The sequence below is a fragment of the Xenopus tropicalis genome, chromosome 5 (assembly GCF_000004195.4).
Source record: "Xenopus tropicalis strain Nigerian chromosome 5, UCB_Xtro_10.0, whole genome shotgun sequence".
Lineage (NCBI taxonomy): Eukaryota > Metazoa > Chordata > Amphibia > Anura > Pipidae > Xenopus > Xenopus tropicalis.
Genome location: NC_030681.2, coordinates 51,431,259 through 51,452,659, shown reverse-complemented (window position 1 = coordinate 51,452,659; position 21,401 = coordinate 51,431,259). Strand labels below are relative to the sequence as shown.

Here is a 21,401-nt window from a genome sequence, read left to right as displayed (position 1 = left end):
TATCTACAAGGACTCCATGGTCTTTCTCCATCAAGGATTTTCCTTAGTTCCGTTAAGGCCCTGAACATGTATGGCCACCAGTGGCTCATGAGCAACATGTTGCTCACCAACCCCTTGGGTGTTGCTCTCAGTGCCCCCAAACCAGGTAGTCATTTTTGAATTCCTGACTTGGTGGCAAGTTTTGGTTGAATAAAAACAAGATTTACTACCAAATAAAGCCTCCTAATAGCCAATCGTAGCCTTAATGTGGCACCTCCATGAACTTTCATGATGCTTGTGTTGCTCTCCAAGTTTTTGTTTTTTTTTTTTTACATTAGTAAGAAAGTTTGGGGACCCCTGATTAAGGGTATAAGCGGCTTCAAAAATATTTAACGCTCAGGTGCATAACTGTATTATTAACATTGTTATTATTAACATTTAATTTAATCTTACACTTAGCCGGCAAGAGTGCCAATTTGTTCTGATTCTGCTGCAAGTATGCCACATTCTGGCCATTAGTAATTGGGCTACATAATTTTGTATCATTTTCAAACACCATTTCATTGCTTACAGTGCCCTCCCCAAAGTCATAAATGGACAAATTTATTAAGAACACACCCAATTCAGACCAATACAGTACCCACTAAGAACCCTTCTCTTAAGAGAATGTACCCTCTGTACACACTCCTTTAGTCAGTTTCCTATCCATGTACCATGAATAACAGACCTTTCTGTGAACGTCACAAAAAAAACAGTTTGACACAATCTATCTTTTAAAAAACCGTGCTGATTGCTATTTACAATGCTCTTCACCAGAACATAATCTTAAATGTGATCCTATAATAAATAAATTCGATTAGCTGGACCACAACTAATGTATCTCAGCTACTTACAGAGAATAAACCTTCTGGATGATAGTTTACAGCAGATGACTAATTTAAGCATTGGAAATGCTGTTATTAAAAAATAATCATACTGTTCTAACTTGTCAACCCATTGGATGGATTAAGTATAATGGATACTTAATACATAATACTTAATTATACTACTAAGTATAATGAAGGATGACCGTATGATTTTGAGCACTCCATGTTTAGGAATGAGAGATAAAAAGTTGTAATCTTTAACTGCTTGAACATTCAGATGAGAAGGCAATGCAATTCATTCAGCTGGAAAGGATCTATCATCAGCAGTTACTTGCAAATTTATCTGCTATTCAGGAGCAATGGGGTGAGTATGACATATTTAGTAATTTTATAATATTTCTGTCTATATCTTTGTGACCCATGTTATATGTTTCAGCACTATACTGAAACCCTTAAATGCACACACACCCTCTCTCCAGTCAGCACTTTGAAGTTCTTATCTCATAAGCACTGATTAAGCACTCATGTTTTGGAGTAGAACTTTTGATATGAATCATAACAAAAGTGGTGTAAGGGCTCTGGCACACGGGGAGATTAGTCGCCCGCGAACAGGGAGATTTGTCGCGGGCGACTAATCTCCCCGTGTGCCAGAGCCCTAAAGGTCATCTCTTTATTGGCTAACTAGGATGATAATCACAGCAAGCTTTCAGAACATTTTAGTTCCTTTTTCAAAACACTCGTGTTTAAAACATTTTTGTGCAGCAGTAGGCCATTAGCATTAGAAGCTATAACTGACAGGCTGAGAAGGGACAGTCAGGTTTGCAGAACAGTCAAGTTTAGGAAATTCAAGTAACAATTTCTTAGAAAATTAGCCCTATCAGCAAAAATGATCAGCATGACCTATAGGTAACTTTTTTTGTAGATTCATAATTTTAAAAAGTATTTTTTTCACTGCAGTATCACTTTAAGGGCCATAGCCCAAGGGGGGAGATTAGTCTCCCATGATAAAATCTCGCTACCTTGGGTGACTAATCTCTCTGTAATTCCTTCCCATCGGCAATAAACTGGAAGGCAAATATGTTGCTTCATTTTCCAAGGTCACGCAACTTTGCACGACTTTGGAAAATGAAGCAATGTGTATGCCATCCCATCGGGGACTTGATTTATTGCAGGTGGTATAGCATTTCGGGAACATTGGTTGCCCACAGTAACCAAGATGTATCATGGGAGACTAATCTCCCCATAGCCCATAGATCATGGCCCTAAAGGAAAAATGTACCTTATTTTTAATTAGGGTTTGAGAATTTTAAAGGGGTTGTAACCCCATCCATAATGCTGTCCCACTGGGCCCTCTAGTTTTGCTATAGAAGTTGCTGAAACACATCATTATGGATGCAAGATAATTCACAGATGAGCATTCCACTGACCAAAAGCCTAATTTTAAGTGCAAGAGAACTGACCAGGGAGAATGCTGATTTCTAGCACTATGTTAGGCATCTTCCTGTTATCTTAAATATAGAGATAATAACATCATTTTTCATTATATGACACTGGAATCAGACATGGGGATAAAGGACAGACTTGTTCCATGCTGGGAAACTGTGCTTAAAGGAACAGTAACACATAAATATTTAAATACCTAATAAGTCACAAAACATCTCTTACATTAGGTCTAGCCTTTCCCCCCTTGCCTTTTTGAAATGCTTCATATAGAATTTTAGTGACGAACTGCTCCATAGCAGCACCGCAAAAAGGCCACGGGTGCTTGAATTCCTGTGTGCACTGACGCGGAAGTTGTCTTCGTGTCGGAGGACCTTAGACACTTAAGCTTTTTATCAGCTTATGTAGTTTAAATTTATGATCGCAACATTACCCCCCAAACTGAAGAAATAGAAACATAAATTTAAACTGCATACGCTGATAAAAAGCTTAAGTGCCGAAGGTCCTCCGACACAAAGACAACTTCCGGGTCAGTACACAGGAATTCAAGCACCCCTCGCTTTTTCACTGCTGCTATGGAGCAGTTCGTCACTAAAATTCAGCATGAAGCATTTAAAAAAAGCAAGGGGGGAAAGGCTAGACCTAATGTTAGAGATATTTTGTGACTTATAAGGTATTTAAATATTTTTGTGTTACTGTTCCTTTAATGTTCCCAACTTCAATTGCAGGAACAAAGCACATGGAGGCATATTTACACACGTCACCTGACAGAAGGATCTAGCCAGCCCTATTGACATCAGATAGGCTCAGATTTTGCACCACACACAGGCCAATAAACTGTCAACTGGGTCTGGAGTAGCCAATTTAGCAGGCTATATCAGTCCTGCTCAGCCTCTCTTCTGGTATTTCTCTGTAGAGACTATAGATATCTGTCACTGCTAAAGAGAGATCTTGCCTATACTGACTTGAGACCAAGGCTGCCATCAGGGAATACTGCAATCAGGGGCTCTAGACAGAAAGGCACAATTTGCAGGTCACAAAAGAGGTGGGGCTTTTAGAAGAGTAGGCAGAGTTACATTACATTAACATTTATTTATAAAGCGCCAACATATTCCGCAGCGCTGTACAATAAGTGGGTTACATACATTGGACATACAGAGTAACATATAAAGCAATCAGTAACCGAGGTGAAGAGGGCCCTGCCCAAAAGAGAGTTGAGTGGATAAGGTGTAGGGTTTGAGCATAATTGGGTAGCCTAATAATTCAGGACCTCAAGGGGGGGTCAAGGTCCAGCTAACTTATGAATATGGTCTCATGGTCTGATGGTTGCCCTGCATGAGACTATGAGCTCCTTGGTTAGGAGGTAATGGATATGCAAGCAGCAGGGTGACAAGGGCCTGGACTAAGGGCAAAAGAAAAGTTACATGCCTAGCCCCCCCCCCACCTACCCTTAGTTCTAGCCCTGGTCAAATATTAAATTGCAGGTTGAATCATAAATGCATTTGTACAACCTGGGGGAAATAATTAGTATTGTAATTATAGGGGTCATCACAGTAATCAATAATTACCCCTGAAAAGAACTGACATACTAGTATGAAGATACTACCAATAAAGAGATGTGACATATGGGTATAAAAATTATGTCCCTGTTTTAAAGCATATTATTCAAGTAAACCACACTTATTAGTAAGGCATTCTTTCCAATAAATGGGCAGTAAACCACCTTGTTCAACATAATGTCAGTGAATAGGGATTTTGCTGAATATCATTTTGCCTGCATTTAACATGCTTATAGTGCATAGAGTTGTCATGAAGACATAAATTGTCCTTAATGTATGGATCTATTGTCTTTGTTTATGAATTAAGAACAGTAATTCCTGTTTTGACTTTGCTTAATATAGAAGCAAAATGGAAAAAGACTGAATGTGCTGCTTTGCCGTCATCTGAAAACTCGGAAAAAGGTCTTAACAGCACAGAACTGGAAAAGCTTTCCAAACTGTGCAAATCTCATGAAGAGTAAGTGACTAAAACCTTGTTGTTTCATCTAATTTTATGTCTTTGTGTGTGTGCTACTGTTATATTAGTCACTGTTATATTATGTCACTTGTGCCTATGTCTGCCTTATAAAACATCATATAAATGTGTCTGAGCTTGTTTCTGTTTTTTAATGTAGATGTATTCATTTATTATTGGTTTAAAACCAGAGCCTTTAAATTGTCTGACTTTATAGTCAAGAAAACAAAATCTAATGCAGTTTATGTTTCCAAATTCCTTTGCTCACAATATGTTTGCTGCCATACAGTTCAGACCAGTACTACTAAGTATAAAAGCTAAAATAAATAAATACATGAAATAAAATAGTAGCACATGACACAGCTGTTCCTTTCATGGTTCTGTAATCCAACGATAGCATTTCAGAACTGGACAGTCTCCATGCTAATATTAGAATGAAAGGCAGAGTTGTCACGGTAGCGCTTCTGTTGGGTTTATTTGAAGTGTATGCGAGAAAATTTATTTTTAATTATCTTCCTCTGTTTTGCATTATAGGCCTAAAGTTTCAAAAAACAAGGTAAGTACCTCTACTTTTCTGTATTTGTAAAACTGTAAAATTGTTGTCTAGTAGTATTAAATTCTGCATATTTTATTTTATAGTTAAAATATAAAGCAACACTTTACAGACTATTTTAGATTTATCACACACTGCTAATTACATACATTTTTTACAATGAATGATTAAATGATTAAAATACTGTGAGAAAATAGAGGAGAATTTCAGATCCAGATAAAGGTGCCATTTTGCTACTCTATAGGAAGGGACAAAATATATTGGGGTTCAGAAAGTTCCTTTTTTCAGTTACTGGTATGTACACCTGTATTTGTACCTGGCCTGATTCAGAGCTGTATAAAAAATCTAAACATCTTATTTCCACATAGATTATAATAGATTTTGTAATAGGATAAACTCTTTTAGTCAATATCTTTCCAAGCCCAAGGGCTTCTAATTGCTTTTGGATGGCCAAAATAATTTTGCAGTGCCTGCAAGTTTATGATTTGCAAGCATGTATGTGTTGTAATTGTGCCTGTTTGTCAGTTGATTAAGCTGAATGAGAAGAGGTATAAAGCTTTATTTTGCTTTCATCCCCCATTCTGATGATAATATTGGGCCTGCTCTCTGAGTAAAAGCCAGAACAATGACTTAAAATAACCGTGCATCATATATCCCCTTTGTATCTTACATAATTTCTCTTTTTTAAAAACATTTTTTTGTTTCAATATTTGCTATTTTTTGCATTATTGAAACCTGTGAGCAGTAATGAAATAATAAAGATATAGAATCCATTATCTTAAATTCTGTTATCTAGAAATCTTCAATTTAAGGGAAGGCCACATTCCATAGACTCCATTTTAATCAAATAATTCATTTTATTTTTTTTTTAATTATTTCCTTTTTCTCTGTAATAATGTAACACTACCTTGTACTTGATCCCAAGTGAGATATAATTAATCCTTGTTAAAGGCAGACAAATCTTATTGGGTTTTATTAATATTTAACAGGAACAGAAACAACAAACAATTAAAGACTTTAAAGTAATTAAAATATAATGTACTGTTGCCCTGAACTGGTAAAGCAGTTGTTTATTTTACTACATTACTATAGTTTATATAAATAAGCTCCAGCGTAGCCATAGGGCCAGCTGGAAAAAAGGAGAAAAGGCACAGGTTAAATAGCAGATACTGTAATAAATATAATACCATTGCATTCTACGGAATTTATCTTCTATGTGCCTTTTCTCCTTTTAAATGGCTGCCCCCATGGATACACATCTGGGTATTTATGTAAAATATAGTAGTCTTTCTGAAACAAATACAAGACTTTTATCAGTGCAGGGCAGCAGTGCATTATGGAGAGTAAAATTACAGAAAGACCCCTTGTGCAGAAAACCCCATGTCCTGATCATTCCGGATAACTGGTCCATACCTGTATAATGTTTAGTTATGTCTTTAATATATCTAAGATGCTTTCTGCTCTGCTACATAATTCAGAATAGTCAAAATTAGACAGAAAATGTTAGTTCCTTGGGATCATATGTACTTCTGTGAAAATGAAGGAATGCGTGTCATGCTAAACCAGTTGGCAAACGTGCATTTATACTTTCTTCAGTGTACATTTCCAGTATACCCTTACCGGCACTGATGGATCCCCTTGCTAGGTGCCTTTGTCAGTATATGCTACAACTGGGCTAGCTGGAAATTTTGAAACTATTAAATGTCGCACAACCACTGAAAGCTTGAATTATATATTTATTTATGCCAGTATTTATTTTGTCATATTTAAGCTATCGCCCAGTGAAAAGTCTTCAAGGATCCAAAGTCTCATTCAGTTAATGGATTTGAAAGAGACTCGTGACATAGAAGAACCCATTTTCCATTCAGGTACTTGCTTAAATTTTCATTTGCTGTCTGCTGATGTTATTAGTATTATTTGTAGTACTGGAATGCTTGGTTTATTTGTCATGCTGAAAAATCCCATGACCATGTTTCTATGTCCTACTTTTTGTTGGTTTACCTGAGACTCTTGATCCCAGATGTATCTATCTTTATGAGTGACCTATAAAAAATTGATATCATGTACTGGCATATACATAACAGTAAATATTGTACTTCTGCGTGTTCTGGCATTGAGCCACTGTTTTGTCACAGTTTGAGTGCTTACTTAAAGGAAGTGTAGGAGTAAAATACACAGCTGTATCCACTCATTGGTTGATGTAACCTAGCATTTATTTTTCATACCATTCATTTCTGAGTCAACACAGTGCCCTCATACCAGCCAGAAGGAAATATGTAAAACTTCATGTGGCATAGGATTATCCATTGGCACATACTATTACAGTATATTACAATATATTTTTAATGAACACGTTTTATTGATATGAAATAGTGGTTTAAATATCAACTGGTTTATGTGATTTATTGAGATATATATTGCCCTGCCTTGTGGTTGATTGTAGTTTGCATTTGGTTTGTAAAATTGCCTTTTTCCCACTTAAAGTGTAAAGCACTATATTTTTGCATTTTGTGAAATACTATACACAATATGAAAAACTAAAATGCCCTTTTCATGCTGCTTTATAAACTTGGAGTTGGAACTGTTTTCTTTCCCAGAAAACCAACACAAAGCTGTGAATTTTACACTGATATTAAAAAGGAATCTTAGATTTCCAGACTATAAAACAGATGCATATTAATAATTAATAATAATTTTTCTACTAAAATGTCAAAATTCTTTAGTCTGACCTCTGCATTTAACAATAAGGCTAAAGCAATAAAAGTTGGAAAATAATAAGGGATGATAAGGGGTTTAAGTATATGTTTTTAACAGTAGGCAAATTTGCTCTTCTGGCAACTGATCAAATTTTGGCTTTTATTGTTCTCTTACCGAGTTGTCAATTTTCACTTTGGAACCATTGTCCAAATCCTTTCATCTTGAACGGAAATTGCAAAAACATTTTACACTGGTACATATATGCCCAGTGTGTACAGAACAAAGTTTAGAAGAGGAGGGTTAGGTTTTTATTTCAAAAGCAGAAGAGATTGTTCCATCCCCAAACGTGTGAAGATCTTTTTTTACTATGTCTGTAATATAATGATAATAATATATGTAATATAATAATAAAATAAGGCAAGTAGTTCTTCTACACTGAGATCTGCTTTCTCTACTAAGATACCCTGAGATGTCATCCTAATAGGTGAAGATAGAGAACATAGTAACCATAGGGATCAGCTTGTTATTAAAAAAGACTATCAAGACTATCAAGAATAATATATACTGTGATTTGATTTGATTTTTTTGTGCAAATGCCAGATTGTAATTCCTCATTTAGAAAAACCCAGCATGTATTTAGATGGTCGAATTCAAGATTCAAAATACATTATTGTCAATACAGCTACAACTATACACCCGTTACCACATATAGAAATTCATGTCTCACATAGGCCCCTTTACATGGTGCTAAATAAGTAAAAACAGTTTAAGCATCATAAAACATCTCTAAAATAGGAGTCATGTGCCTGTTGTGCCAGTAACATATTTCAGATTAATCTACCCGGTTTATCCAAAAATAATGTGTATATTTATGCTGGTAAGTCTTTTTCACATCTAATCAATCATAATCTATGACACATGCTCTATTTATCCAAGGTGATGTGCATTTTCATACCAATAAACCTCTTATCAGATAAACCTATACGGGGTTTATCCAAAAAGTGGCATATGCATACTTGTGCCAGTAAGCATTTACTAATTACATAATCCAGAGGTCCTCAACCATTCTTGGGGACTTGGAGAGCAACACAAGCATCATAAAAGTTCATGGAGGTGCCAAAAAAGGGCTGTGATTGGCAGACTATAAGCCTAAAGGAGGCTTTTTTTTTGGTGGAAATCAAATCCTGTTAACTGGGGTCTCTTTGACAAAGGGGTCATAAAAAATAGGAAAATGGTTGTTTGTAAGCGTTTCCCCAACTTTATAAATAGGCCACTTTTTGTTTTCAGAATTTATTAAAATGTCCCCTTAAGAAAATCTAGGGATATAATAGGATTTGCTGTTGGTATCGAATGGAGACAGTGAATTTCAAGACTCTTTCCATGTTTGGGTGTCAGGCTAAACTGCAGTTTCCCAAAATAACATGCATTGGAAAAAGCTGTATGAGAGGATAAAAACAAAAGGTTTAAGGGGTTAGAAAAGAATGTTTCACAAATAGATCTGTGGTGGCATTTAGCATGAGGCGTTATAAACTACAAATATAAAGCTCATGAATATTTTGTGTAAGAGTTATAGAAAAACAAGGAAAGGAACCTCAGAATTATTTCACATTGATCCCTAAAATCATTGTTTCTGTAGCTACAAGGCTGCAAAAATTTAACTTTATTATCTTCTTATCACACAGTACACATTAAAATTTTCAGAACCCCATATTTCAAGTTTTCTCATAGTACAAGGAAAGGAAGATTTATTGAGGGATGCCAAGTGTTACCCCACTGTGATCGTAGTTCACTTCACTTCTCCACCCTCTCTTCTTCCATAACTGCAGTGGCCTGGGATACTTCTTTTCTCTGCCCCACGTCAGCATACTCCACTATTCCAGACTCCCAGCATCCTCTGTGCTTGCACATGCACAGTACAGTACAGGGCAGCTTAAAGAATGCTGGGACACCAGGCACTGAGAAAAATACCCCAGGCCGGTGCCTTTTTGGAAAACCAGGAGTATTGGCCAGACTTGCTAGACTTGCACGTGGGGGGGTTGTATAACCCCCCATTGATTCTGTATTTTCTTGTCCCTTAAGCACTTATCAGTTCCAGATACGAAGCAAAAAGCTACAGAATAGCAATTTTATCTAAAATAAATAAAAACATTCTAAATCTTGGACTCGTTGAAATAGCCACTTTTTGCAGGGACTATAGCCAGTCGAACTGTAGGCATTTTATTAATGGAGAACTAAACCCCCCCCAAAGTTAAAACCCCCCTAAACTGCCCTGCATCGACCCCCCTCACCTCTCCCTTCTGGCATAGCCTATAACTTTGAAAAGTGTCCCTTTAGGGTTTTTCTAGGGCCACTTTTCAAAGTTATAGGCAATGTGAGAAGGAGAGGTGAGGCGGGTCAATGCAGGGCAGCAGTTAGGGGGCTTTTGTACTTGGGGGGGTTTAGTTCTCCTTTAAGTAAAGACTCCAGGTATTTGAAAGCTCACTTCTGCCCACAAATGAGCTGCACTAGTTACATCGCTAAGTTGAAGTTGAAAAAAAGACCAAAGTTTATCAAGTTCATAACCTCCAAAGAAACCCCAATGCACATGTATACACATACCGACCTATCTATATTCTCACATATATAAACTATATACACCTGTATGTATACCATGTAACTAACTGTAGATTTTAGTATCACAATAGCCTTGCATATTACAGTTGTTCAAGAAATCATCCAAGCCCCTCTTAAAGGCCTTAATAGAATCTGCCATCACCTGGCAGAGCATTCCACAACCTCACTGCCCTCACCATGAAGAACCACTAAATTACATTTTTAAATTTAAGGGTGCTTTGGTTAAAATGCTACCAAAACTGTGTGTTTAAAACCTTTTGACTGCCAGTGTGTTTTAAACATTATATGGTAATAGATAAGATAAAGATTAGTGTTGTCTGACTTTTGCTGTGATTTCTGCAAGGTTACTACACCACATGCTCAAATGCCAAATTAAAAGAATAAAACCATGAAAATCGGTGTTTGTCTAATAAATGGACCTCCTGTTAGACAGCCCTGATAAAGATGGTTAGGTTGAATTTAGAACTTCATTCTATTATTCTTAACTGCCTGTTGTAGAATAGCCTGTTTAAAACATTATGATGGTGAGACTATAGCTCTGAGGTGAGCTGTCCAAAGTGGTTCTATTGTGCATCTTTGGAAAAAGCCTGCACACCTGCCTTTGACATTCTAGCATTGTATAACAGGGTTATATCAGATTATGTGCTGTGTTGATAATCCACATAGTAACTATAGAAATCACTATTATGTTCCACAACCATATAAAACATAAACACAGCTCACCTCTTCATGGCCTGCAAAGCACACTTTCGCTTCTCTTGATGTACCCCTCGATGGCTGCCCTGGTGGGGCAGAATAATCTATTAAATCAGTGCTGTCCTGGTGTGGGTTTGTTATGGGAGTTTGTTGGGATTTGAAAATAGTTGTTAGGGGGGCCCTTAAGGGGCATCATTTTGTGTTGCGGGTTGCTGTTCTATCAACAGGGAAGGAGGAGGCATATGGATTTAAAGGTATGGCATAATATGACTTAATGAACTTTTTAACATGAGTAATTGGTGATATCCCTGCAGTGAGCACCAACCATTTTTCTTTTTGGTGTGCTACTACCATTAATGTGAATATGGTCTTAAAAATGTTGTGGTTTAAAAAAAGAGTGGCCAAAAATGCAAGTACCAAAAAAGTTGGATAGCAAAAGTGTCCCTGTCTTCTAGGTCTTCGTATTTAGTTTTGCAAGTTTGCAAACAGTGAACTTTCTGGCTAATGTGCATTTGGAACTAGTCCATTGGCAAAGTGAAAGAAGAGAATCAATATTTCTACTATAAAATCATGACATCAGACAAGCCATTCAATTGATGAAGTCCCACCTCCCTCTCCCCACAAGCTGAAGTGAACAGAGCCATTTCTGTTCAGCCTGGCCTCAGAACAATGGATAGGTAAGAAGATAACAGCTCTGCTTATAAAGGTGGCCATACACGGGCCGACTATAGCTGCCGATATCGGTCCCTTGGACCGATTCGGCAGCTAATCGGCCCGTGTATGGGGAGAGCAGATCGGCCTGGCCGACCGATATCTGGCCTGAAATTGGCCAGATCTCGATCGGCCAGGTTAGAAAATCTGGTCGGATCGGGGACCGCATCGGCTCGTTGATGCGGTCCCCGATCCGACTGCCCCATTGCCGCCCACATAATCCGATCGTCTGGCCCCAGGGCCAAACGGTTATTGCTACTTCCACTGCACTGGTTCGGGTTAAAAGCACATGGTGGCAGAGAAACCATCTTGTTTAGAAACTAAGGATGTCTGGGTGGGTGTCTGGTCAGGATCCGCCCTCTGTTCCTCCCCACTTGCCCTCTCTGCTTACTAGTGCAGGCTCTGCCAAGCTCCCTTCAATGACATCAGAGGTGGACAGGTCGGATGCAGTTATATAAATAATTGGGCTTGGTTGGGAAAGGGCAGATTAGGTTCATAGTGGGTCAAGGATTTATTGATCCATACATCACTAATCTGGAGTGGTGATGGGCATTTTAGCTGCTGCTGGCTGTCGGTGGACAAAAATCTCTGTTTGCCATAGCCCTAGTGCAAACAGCCTAACAGTGCTAGGTTATTAAAATACTGTAATGTGTGTTTTTGGGCAACCTGTACTTGCTGTATCTGACAGTTTCAATGTACATCAGTACATATGCTTGTTAATATTGTTATAGTGGCTTCCAAGGGAACGACTAAAAAGCATTATACAGTGAGAGGCTATAGAGGGCCTTACAGTAGCCTGAGTGAAAGGCCTTAAGGTAGCTATACTTGTTAAAATTAGTCTTTCCTGCAACATCCTGCTGAATGGTCAGATAAGCAGGTAGAAACCTCTGTCTGTCATCGATTCAGCATTAACATTTTGTCGATGTTCGGGCATCTTCAAAGACATCCAATAAAAAATTTTCATCCTGTCCCATTTTTAGTTGCGAGCTAGAGTAGTAAAGCTTGTATTGTAATTCATAAAACATACAAAACAGACCAATTAAAAAGTTTTAGGAATATTTTAGGCAACATTTATTCTACTAACAATAAAATATAAAAAAAAACTAAAATAACAAAATGTAAATAAAAACAATATAAAGTAAAACAAAATAACATATATTAAAATGATAAGAAAATGTAAACATTAAAACATTAAATTAATAAATGACATTTATTAAAGTAACATATTTATAAAGCAATATAAAAAGTATTTTTATTTTTTGTGTGTGTTTGTGTGGTGAGCTTGTACCTGAAAGCCCAGTGAGTTAAGGTCTTTAGAAATATAACTCTTAAATACATGTACATAAGTCATTTTTCAGCTTTTCTCTCTTCAGCAAAGATCAAAAGTTCACAAATAGGCTCCAGCTTCATCCTTGGTGCAAATGAGCTAAAAGGCTGAACCAAGAGAGAAGTCTAAACTACCACAAAGTAGCTCATCTACAATCCCCTTTTAGTATTTTTGTTGGACCTTTGTAACATTTTATTAAGGGTGCAAATCTTTCAGTAGTGGATTCCAAGATGGCCTGATGCCTGCTGCTTAGGTTTCTGTGTTGTCTCTCACTGCGTAAGTCGTAGTCTTTACCCTGGCCCCAAAAATCCATGTGGGATAAGGTAAGGGGGAGTGTAATCTCCAGGACTCGGGCATTGCGGCATAATTAAAGGAGCAAAGAATTATTCCATTTGGGAAGCATCTTCACAAATTGCCTTATAGATATCTTTGGAGTAGTGGTAGCAGCTGTATGATTTTCGGTTTCACTGGTTCTGGGACTCAATAATGCTAGTGACTAGAGCTGGGCGGTATGACCAAAAATTTATATCATGGTATTTTTCAAAATTATATCGGTGTCACTGTATTTGACGGTATTTTTTTTTAGGTATGCAGCTGTTCACAAAGCTAGAACTGCGATTTCCCTCCTACAATGCTGCAGCCAGGGGGATGGTGTAGGAACAGACACATCCATCTCTAGCGATGGTGCCTCAGCCTTTGGCTGCTGGCGGAAGCAGAGAAATGCAGAAGCGCAGGTAGAAGAGCCCAATGCAGTCATTTCATGCCTGGTGCCAGTCCCTCAGCCATTAGCCGTGCCACACACCGCCATTAACACAAAGAGCTACGTGTGCACCTGCTCGGTTCCCACAATGAGGCTCCCCAGTCCCCCGATATAGTCACTCTCCCTAATATTTTTGCCGCCAGTCGCAGCCGCTCTCTCCCCCTCACTGCTGACCTTGTGTCACCCGTGCGCAGGGCTGCCATCAGAAATCACGGGGCCCCGAACAACCAAATTATCAGTGCCCGCCAGAGGCCTAATGGTTAAAAACCAGAACACATATTGGTGGCCAGGGGAACCATGTAACCAACAAGAGGTAGACGTGACAACAGCAGTGCTAATGGTTATGGCACAAGAGGAGACTGGGGGAACTGTTCGCTACATGGGCGACAAATCTCACGAAAACACCTCTCCCTACTTACACATTTTTCAGCAATTATGCTAATTTGCCACAAGTAAGGTGTTTTATATGCTGTGATGTGAATTTTAGTGCAGGGAGTGGTATTTTCAGAAGATCTGTCGCTCTATTGAAATTACAATAACTAAATAGGTTGGTTTTAAAAATGAAATTGAATTGTTTTTTTTTTTAATATACTGAAGCCAACAGAGATGTCTATGCCTATTAAATTATCCAATGTGTATTAAAAGGTAAGGAGCAGCAATCTGTAACAAAAAAAAAAAATTTTTTTTTCAAGGAATTAAGAGTAACAGGACAGGGTCCACTGCAGTTTCTCTCCTAACATTATATGCAGCTTTATGTGGTTTTATTTTTCATTTAAGGAACCCCAATATAAACATTGCTTCACTAAAAAATGCACAGTATTTTAAGTTACTACTTTCCAATAGAGGTTTATCAGAAGCAGGAGCCGAGTTCTTTGTCCAAATTTCACCCACACCCTCAACTCTGCTACCTTTCCTCACTTCTTTGGCTTTCTATACATACTCTTCCTTTCTGTTTCTCCCAATCTCTTCACTCCCATTTAACATACTATTCTGCTCAAAACTTTCTTACCTCTGCCTTGTTTTTCTTTTTCTCTATGGCAGAGAGCTGGGCCAATCCAGGTTGGGGGAAGGCTGGGCTAGTCCGGGCTGGACCAATCCGGGATGGGGGCGGGCTGGGCCAATCCGGGCTGGGGCTGGTTGGGCCAATCGGGTTGTGGGTGGGCTAAGCCAATCGGGTTGTGGGTGGGCTAAACCAATCGGGTTGTGGGTGGGCTGGGCCAAGCAGTGCACGAGCTTGGTAAAGGAAAATATCCGAGCTTTAGGTGCTGACAGCAAGGGGCCGGGCTAATAAAAGTAAGTGCAGCACAGCCGGGCCCCCCTTAAGAGCCAAAACTCAGTGGGCCCGGTACGATTGTCGCCCCCCTGCGCAACCCCGATCTACACCGGTATCGGGGTATTTAAAAAATTAATATCAGTTTAAAAAAAAAAAAAAAAACGGTATTCGGTATATGGCGGTATACCGCCCAGCACTACTAGTGACAGGCAATAGCAGCATTTCTCTCTTTATTCTCTGTGGCACTACCCACTGGAAATGAACAGCTGTCTCCTAAGGTACTAAAGATTGGGAGAAACCAATAATTCTTTTTACCTCCAAACAGTTGTCTCAGATTCTTGCTGAAGCCAAGTCATAGTGATTACTCTTGTTTTCTTTAAACTGTGTTGCCTTGCTTCACTTCAGTTATATTGCTTACAGCCAGAGAGAAATGAGCAAGGAAATGTAGAAAGAGAGTGTAACGAGAAGAATGTAATAAACTAGAACTGATACCAAGTTTGGAATCAGTGTTCAACAGCTGATCTGTCTAAAGTAAAGTGATGCTGCACTAGTGATTATGCACAACAGTAGTTTATATAGCATACACACTGGATGAAGAACTTGTAGTTAGAAAATCCCACACTGTTGTTCAGAAATATGCAGTGATGATCTTGTTTCTGTACATAGGTGTCACTTAGTGGGCAGTAGTGTCATCTGTCTGGCTTTGGCAGTTGTTATAGTACCTGATAGCACCATATGAATCCCTAGGATAAGTAGGATAGTCTTTAGCAGTATGAATGAGGATCTCCTGCAGTACTTTTGGCTTCTCATTGCTTACATACAGCTGCTTGTCAGACAACAATAGGTTGTATTTTTTTAAGAGCAGGAGACATTCTCATGGTATGGCTATAGGGCCTCATGCAAGGGATGAACAAAAAGTCACCCTTGCCCCTAATAACAGCATTACAAATGCACAGCTCTACTAAAAAAATAAAATAGCAGTTAACAGGGAACCCAATCAAAAGACAGTTTGCTTATGTGGGAGCAGTCATTATCTTCTTTTATCTTGATCTTATAATTTTGCCTATTGCAGCCATCATTTTATTCCTCAAGTTAGTATATATAAATCAGAAAAATGCAGTAATGAAACGTCAAATATTGATGTTTATAAAGCTGTTTTGTTTTTTGTTACAGTGCCAGTACTGGCAGTGACCAAGCAGCTGGGGTTATTAGGAAGTTTCTTTCCTGCGCATGGCATCATTGGGTTCTACATGTCTAGTCAATAAAAAGCCAGGTGCTTATCCCTTATATCAGTGATCCCCAACCAGTGGTCCAGGAGCAACATGTTGCTTACCAATACCTTGGATATTTCTCCCAGTGGCCTCAAAGCAGGTGCCCATTTTGGAAATTCTGGCTTGGAGGCAAGTTTTGGTTGCATAAAGACCACGTGTACTGCCAAACAGAGCCTCCTGTAGGCTGCCAGTCCACATAGGGGAAACCAATTACAACCTTTATTTGGCACCCCCAGGAACTTTTTTTCATGCTTGTGTTGCTCCCCAACTCTTTTTACACTTGAATGTGATTGACAGGTGAGAAAAAAGGTTGGGGGCCTCTGCCTTATATGCAAGATTACAGTATTTGCATGTGGTTAAGCATAGAAGGGTAGTTCTATTGGGTTTTTTTTTCTATAATACATATCAGCAACATTTTTTCAATGGGTATTTTTAAATAAATAAATTACTTTAGTTTTAATCTACCCATTTATGGCCACCTATAGTCAGTACAGTACCGTTATATGGCTACCTTTTCCTATGCAGTGTGTTATCTGCAGTCAGGGCAAATATAAAAAATAAATCAAGAATGTTTGGAGTATTCCCAGAGAATGTGCTTTCATAATAATGTATTACTGACTTCTGTAAAAATACTTAATTCATATGAGCACCCAATGGCAGGGTTAGGGTATAATAGCAATATCTCCGAATGCACACCTTATGGTGTTATCTGCAGGTTATTCTTTAGAGAAAATATATTGTGCAGCACCCTCTCCTAATAAGCATGGGTTGGTGCATTTCCATAATTACAGGCATTACTTCTGTCAGGGGCCGGTTTGAAGCAGAGGCCAATAAGATGGCCATACACTTTCAGATTTTAGTCTTCTTCCGACGAACCTTCGGATATTGTTTGTATGTTTAAATGCAACGATCTGTACATTAAATTCATTAAAATTACATTAAATTGTTGGCAGACACCAATTGTACAAAAGTGAATTCCTGGAAATACATTGTCGGATATTGTCAGATTCACAATACATGCACAGATTTTGTCATTATCCGATCAAAATTTTCTAACCTGTCTAATCGACTACACGACCAATTGCAATGGTACGGAAATTATTGGGAAACTAATTTGGAGCCCACACATGGTACAAAAATGCCACAAAACATAGTTATATTGGTATGTGTATGGCCAGCTTAACTGCCATGCTGCCTAACAAAAGTGTTAATATTGGGAGGATCAGGGGCATGGCCATGTAGACCAGCTATAGATGCACAAATATGGTAGCTCATACTTCAGAAAACATGGAAGCTGCATTATTCTCTCTCCAATTGGCCTGCAGGCAGGTCAGTCACATACTATTCTGGATTGGTTCATGTATGACCACCTTCATTCTTTAGATTTACAATTTCAGCATGGTTATTGATTAAGAGAGAGTATCTAGTATCTCTCACATCCTTGTGGAATTGATAAAAAATAAACAATGATAAAGTATTAAAGTTTATATTACATGGGGTGTAAAAACTACTGTTATCTGGTTTAGGATGTTATTCTCCCACTGTTGCAGAATGTTCATAAACAGTTGAAGAGCTGCTTAATAAGAGTAATAGGGTTTTGACTGGGAAGCCATAATGCCATTGCTGTGGCACAAGTTGCTGTACACAGTAAGTTAACTTGGGACTAAGGCAATAAGTTGATGCACAAGGCCTAGTGGAGTTTTTCAACCCACACCTAACCCTAATCCCCAATAACCTTATCTGCACTCAACCTACGCCACTGCAATGTGCTGATTTATTTACCAGAGCCTGCTAGGCCCCTTTTCTGATGTCGTAGGGGGTGGACAAATGCCGCTTCTTATTTTTAGGTATTGTACTGCACAGAGAGATAGAGGGAACATCCAGGTGGCTTAACATTTGGCCCACAACACGCTTCTGGGAGCATTCGGATGGCCTAACCCTTCCTTTGACCTGCGGGTTTTGGGCTCACCTGCACATTACTAGACATATATGACCAGGGTGCTTCCTGCCATTAGGTAAGGTGAAAATCGCCCCAGGCAGCAGTATGTGGCAGGTTACTAGCAATGTGACACTAATGGCTCCGCTGCCTCCCCTTTAAAAAAATGTTCAGGCCCCCATGACTTCAACCCTAAGCCTCCCCCTGCTGCGTTTATTCTTGCAGCCCTTATTTATCTACTTTCTCGCTTTGTGATAGACATTATGGCTAAAAGAATATTTAGACTGGAACCGTATAGTATACTCCCCTTACAGCTGTATGGTAGCTATGTCACTGTTTACTAATTTTAAAAGAAACTTGCACAGTGTTTAATCAGGTAGTTTTTCCTTATCACTCTTTGCTTTGTTTACTGGCAGGACTTATACAGGTACTTACGCCTCTCCAACATTATTGCACGCAAGGTGTTTGAAGTTGTAATAAAAATAGCTGCTACTCCCACTGACCCCTGGCACTTCCCAATGATGCCAAGTAGAAGGTGTTTTAACCTTTTACATGCCAGGGTTTGCAGATTCTACAGTGTTGACAAAAAAATGGACCAGCATGCCAGTGCTGCAAATTCTACATTTCTGTTTCATTTTGATTTTAAAGATGCCCAATATTTAAAGTGTCACCACTACAAGTAACACAGAACAGTACACTCCTGGGTCATTGCCTTAAAGAGATACAGACACCAACAATTGAACATTTTTTACATGTATCATAACATTGTATTTTCATGCTATTTATAATTTTGCCCTAAAAGTATTTGCCTGATACTTTTAAAATACTTATCTAACCGCCATGATGCTCTATGAGGGGGCTGCCATATTTGTGCAGCTGTAGGCCGTTAGCATTAGAACCTATAACTGACAGTTTGAGAAGGGACAGTCAGGTTGGCAAAACAGTCAAGTTTAGGAACTTCAAGTAACAATTACATACAAAAGCAGCCCTATTAGTGAAAAATGGTCACCATGACTTATAAAATTTTTTATGTGGATTCATATTTTCTAGAGTAGTTTTTAGATGTCAGTATCACTTTAAGCAGGATGAGTGCAGTATTCTGACAACATTTCTTTATTTTGTTGGGACCATGCAGTAGCCCTCAAATGAGAGGTTCCCCTCGGGCCCACCAGTGCCTGAAAACAACTCTGATACCTTACAGGACTCACAAAATGTAGACAAGTTACCACCAGTACATACATATGTATTATACAGTTATTGACTACAGGTATTGGACCCCTTATCCGGAAACCCGTTATCCAGAAAGCTCCGAATTATGGAAAGCCTGCCTCCCATAGACTCCATTATAAGGAAATAATTCAGAATTTTAAAACTGATTTCCTTTTTCTATGTAGAAATAAAACCGTACCTTGTAATGGATCCCAATTAAGATATAAATAATCCTTATTGGATGCAAAACAATCCTATTGGGTTTAATTATTGTTTTATTGATTTTTTAGTAGACTTATGGTTTTGAGATCCAAATTACGGAAAGACCCCTTATCCGGAATACCCTTGGTCCTGAGCATTCTGGATAATGGGTCCTATACCTGTACTAGCTTTTAGCCACATTATTTGAACACTGGTGTAATACCTCCAAACTCCTGAGTGCCAGTTTTCCTTGAGTACATATATACATTTTGGCTCCACAGGGCAGTTGCTGTAGGTGTTGCCATTTAAGCTTGCATGCAAACTAATTTAACATTTCTTTTCTGTCACCATTCATTTTCATATGCATAAATATAACTTGTGCTTTTCGAAAGCAAAGCTAGAACTGCACAGCATTGTGCGTAATTTGAGAAGGTTTCTTTGTGAAGTGTTTATTTAATAAATGCCAAATTGGCATGAAAAAGCATATCTTGGGAATTAGCTAAATGTATGGTTGGTCTGCACTTAGCAAGGAAAATGCAGATAATAGCATTTATGTAGAACCAAGACAATCGATACATTCCACATTACATTGTGTTTATGCAGTACTGAAGTCTTTTATTTTTTATAATTAACGTTCAGGCCTTTAGGGATGTTGTGTCATCTTGGGATAAAATGTGCTTTTCAACAAATGAGCATTGGTTCTGCATTTACAAGGCTCATTTATAAGGTGTGGCATAGTGCAAAGCATAAAAAAATAGAATAGAATTCTAGAATAGAATTGATTTTTTTTTTTTTTAAATTTCCCTGCCTTTTTTTTGTGATAACACTGATGGTTGATCTTAAATAAGGAATTCTTGCCAAGATCTTATAGAGATAAGTTTCCACAATAATCATTGCCATTTTGAACCCTTTAGGGCAAAGATGGAGAAGTTAGTCAGCGCGACCATACTTCCACGCTGTAAAAAATGCTTTGACTTTTAGCGTGGCGATTAGATGCCGCAAATGGAAAGTCATGGCGACTAACCCCCCGTCTGTCTTGGAGTTAAGCTGAACTGGCAGCCCACTAGATTAGGCATTGGACCAAGACAATTACCGTATATACTCAAGTATATATATATTGCAACTTTGGTGTGAGTGTGAAAGCCACAAGGCTTGGATATAGGATACTGGAGATGGCTCAAAATGTATAAGAATAGAATGAAATTATTGTATTTGATGCGCCGGTTGGACAAGGATGCATGGTGATATTGCTGCCTATACTGTCTCCTATGCAGTTCTGCAATGCAGTTCCAATTACAGTTCATGTTGTGGTGCTAACAGCCGCATGTATTATCATAACGTATCACTTAGGTCTGAATGTAAACTTAAATGAGATATTAACCTGTACAACCTTGCATATGGTTATCTTATGTTGGATGCGCCTCATTTTCCAGCCCATACCTTGTGTTTATTAATATGGTAGTCATGTAAGCACTTGTGAGTGTCCTTTTATTACATAATTTGATTATTGAAACTTAGCAGTAGCGGCTGCATTTCCCACCCTAGGCTTATACTTGAGTCAATAAGTTTTTCCAGTGTTCTTAGGTAAAATTAGGTACCTCGGCTTATATTCGGATCGGCTAAAGGTGGCCATACACGAGCAGATCGCCAAGCGAGCGGATCTTCCCCCGATATCCCCACCTACGGGTGGGCGATATCGGGGAGCATTTAGGTAAAAAAAAAAATAATCCGATCGTTTGGCCCTGGGGTTTATGTGGGCGGCAATGGGGCAGTCGGATCGGGGACCGCATCAACGAGCCGATGCGGTCCCCGATCCGACCGGATTTTCTAACCTGGCCGATCGAGATCTGGCCAAT

The 21,401-nt window shown here is 38.6% G+C and overlaps 1 protein-coding gene across 3 annotated transcripts in view; it reads left to right on the top strand.

The window, feature by feature from the left end:
* The window catches only part of cnst (consortin, connexin sorting protein), a 58,395-nt gene that overhangs the window by 23,032 nt on the left and 13,962 nt on the right, over nucleotides 1-21,401 (top strand). For all 3 annotated transcript variants that reach the window (XM_004914625.4, XM_002931511.5, XM_012963744.3), the window contains exons 6-9: nucleotides 1,123-1,209; nucleotides 4,187-4,301; nucleotides 4,833-4,854; nucleotides 6,623-6,719. In XM_004914625.4, the coding sequence (XP_004914682.2) occupies nucleotides 1,123-1,209; nucleotides 4,187-4,301; nucleotides 4,833-4,854; nucleotides 6,623-6,719 (321 nt within the window). The remainder of the gene's footprint in view (nucleotides 1-1,122; nucleotides 1,210-4,186; nucleotides 4,302-4,832; nucleotides 4,855-6,622; nucleotides 6,720-21,401) is intronic.